Source organism: Orycteropus afer, unplaced genomic scaffold, assembly GCF_000298275.1.
Source record: "Orycteropus afer afer isolate SDZICR_OR568_19922 unplaced genomic scaffold, OryAfe1.0 scaffold00929, whole genome shotgun sequence".
Classification (NCBI taxonomy): Eukaryota; Metazoa; Chordata; class Mammalia; order Tubulidentata; family Orycteropodidae; genus Orycteropus; species Orycteropus afer.
In genome coordinates, this window is record NW_006922516.1 from 20,116 (window position 1) to 22,156 (window position 2,041).

A 2,041-nucleotide genomic window follows, 5' to 3' on the forward strand; every position below is an offset into this window, starting at 1 on the left:
GTTCTATTTGAACAATAGCCTCCTGGTCTATGTACAGGTTCCTCACGAGCACAATTAAGTGTTCTGGAATTCCCTTTCTTCTCAATGTTATCCAGAAGTTGTTATGATCCACACAGTTGAATGCCTTTGCATAGTCAATAAAACACAAGTAAACATCTTTCTGATATTCTTTGCTTTCAGCTAAGATTCGTCTGACACCAGCAGTGATATCCCTTATCCCATATCCTTTTCTACATCCAGCTTGCATTTCTGGAAGTTCCCTGTCAATATACTGCTGTAATACTTTTTGAATTATTTTCAGCAAGATTTTACTTGTGTATGATATTAATGATATTGGGTAGGGTGGTCTAAGGAGGTAAATCACTAACTTGTTAGTAGACATGTTTTAACTTGGATGAAGGGAAAGGAAATAAACAATAAGGGCACAAAATGACCAAGGCAGAGCAAGACACAGAGAGGAGCACAAGAGTTAAAGGCAACAAAGTTAAATACTATTACACACATAAACCTTCAATAATAATAATAACAATAATGTACAAGTGGATACATAAACATTCAAGCTGAACTGGGGGTGGGAAGGTGATTAGGATTGTTGTTGTTGTTATGTGCCGTTGAGTCAGACCTGACTCATAGCAACCCTTCCTTGGGGTTCCAAGGCAGTATCACTACAGAAGTAGAGTGCCCAACCTTCCTTCTGAGGAGTGGCTGGTGGATTTGACCTGCCAGCCTTCTGGTTAGCAGTCAAGTGCCTTAGGCACTATGTTACCAGAGTTCCTGTGATTAGGATTACACCCATGAATATATATGGGTTTGAAAGAGGATTATTTCTAAATATGTATTTATATGTGCTGCAAATATATCCAGGAGTATGGTAGAGCATTTGGGGGGCAAAGTTATGAAATCTACTTAGTTATAACCAAACACTCTGAGGGAATTATTCACTGGATAGAGGGGCTCAGGAGCATTGTCTTGGGGGATATTAAGGTGAATTGGCATAACATAGTCTACAAAGACAATGTTCTACATCCTACTTTGGTGAGTAGGGACTGGGGTTTTAAAAGCCTGTGAGCAGCTATCAAATATGCAATTATTGGGCTCTCCTTATCCTTAGCAAAGAAGAGTGAAAAAAATTAAAGACACAAGGAAACGATCAGTCCAAGAGACTGATGGACCACATGGCCCCCAGCCTCCACAACCCAGGGTCCAAAGGATCTAGATGGTGCCAGGCTACCACTGCTGACCATTCTGAAAGGGATCACAATAGAAGTTCTTGCACTGAGTGGGAGAAAAATGTGGAACAAAACTCAAAATCATAAAAAAAGGCTTACTGGTCTGATAGAGACTGGTGACACCCTCTAGATTATGGCCCTTAGACACCCCTCAAGCCTGTAATGGAACTCATACCCATGGCTCATCTTTCAGCCAAACGATGGATAGACCTATAAAGTGAACAATAAGACCAGGGAGGTATGCATTCCATAGAACAATGAAACATATGAGATCAAAAGGGTAGCATTTGCCCAGAGATAAAGGTAAGAAGGTAGGAAAGGATAGCAAAGAAGGATGAAAGGAAATGGTAAATACAAGGAAGAAGTGGGAAGAGTGCTGTTAAATTGTAGAGATTGTGATGAATGTGACAAAATAAAATGTGTATGAATTTTTGAATGGAAAACCATTTTGCTCTATAAACTTTCACCCAAACCACAAAATAAATAAATAAATACAACTTAGGAAATAGCATTTCACATTGGACTAATATGTGATACGTATTATAATCAAAATTGGATTTGCCACTTCAAGACATGGTCCAATATCAACTTTTGATAGTTATAATTACTTACCTGGACCCAATAGGTATTAACCAGAACTTCTTGTTATTTCCAAACACCTGCTGGATATTTTTGATGAAGCCAAGGTTGAATCCATTTTTCTCTGGGCCACTTGTAAACACTGGAGTGCAGAAGGCCTCTTAGGCAGGGCAGAGGATTTGAAAGAAAGAGGACGAAAGCAACAAAGGAACAAATTTCAGGACAGTTATGAT

The 2,041-nt window shown here is 39.1% G+C and overlaps 1 protein-coding gene across 1 annotated transcript in view; it reads right to left on the reverse strand.

Moving 5' to 3' along the window:
• Nucleotides 1-1,841: 1,841 nt before the first annotated feature.
• ZDHHC15 (zinc finger DHHC-type palmitoyltransferase 15) overlaps nt 1,842-2,041 on the reverse strand; it is a gene marked incomplete at its 3' end in the record, with an annotated part of 191,707 nt that continues 191,507 nt past the window's right edge. Inside the window, exon 9 of the mRNA XM_007958333.2 lies at nt 1,842-1,968. Within this exon, the coding sequence (XP_007956524.1) occupies nt 1,842-1,968 (127 nt within the window). The remainder of the gene's footprint in view (nt 1,969-2,041) is intronic.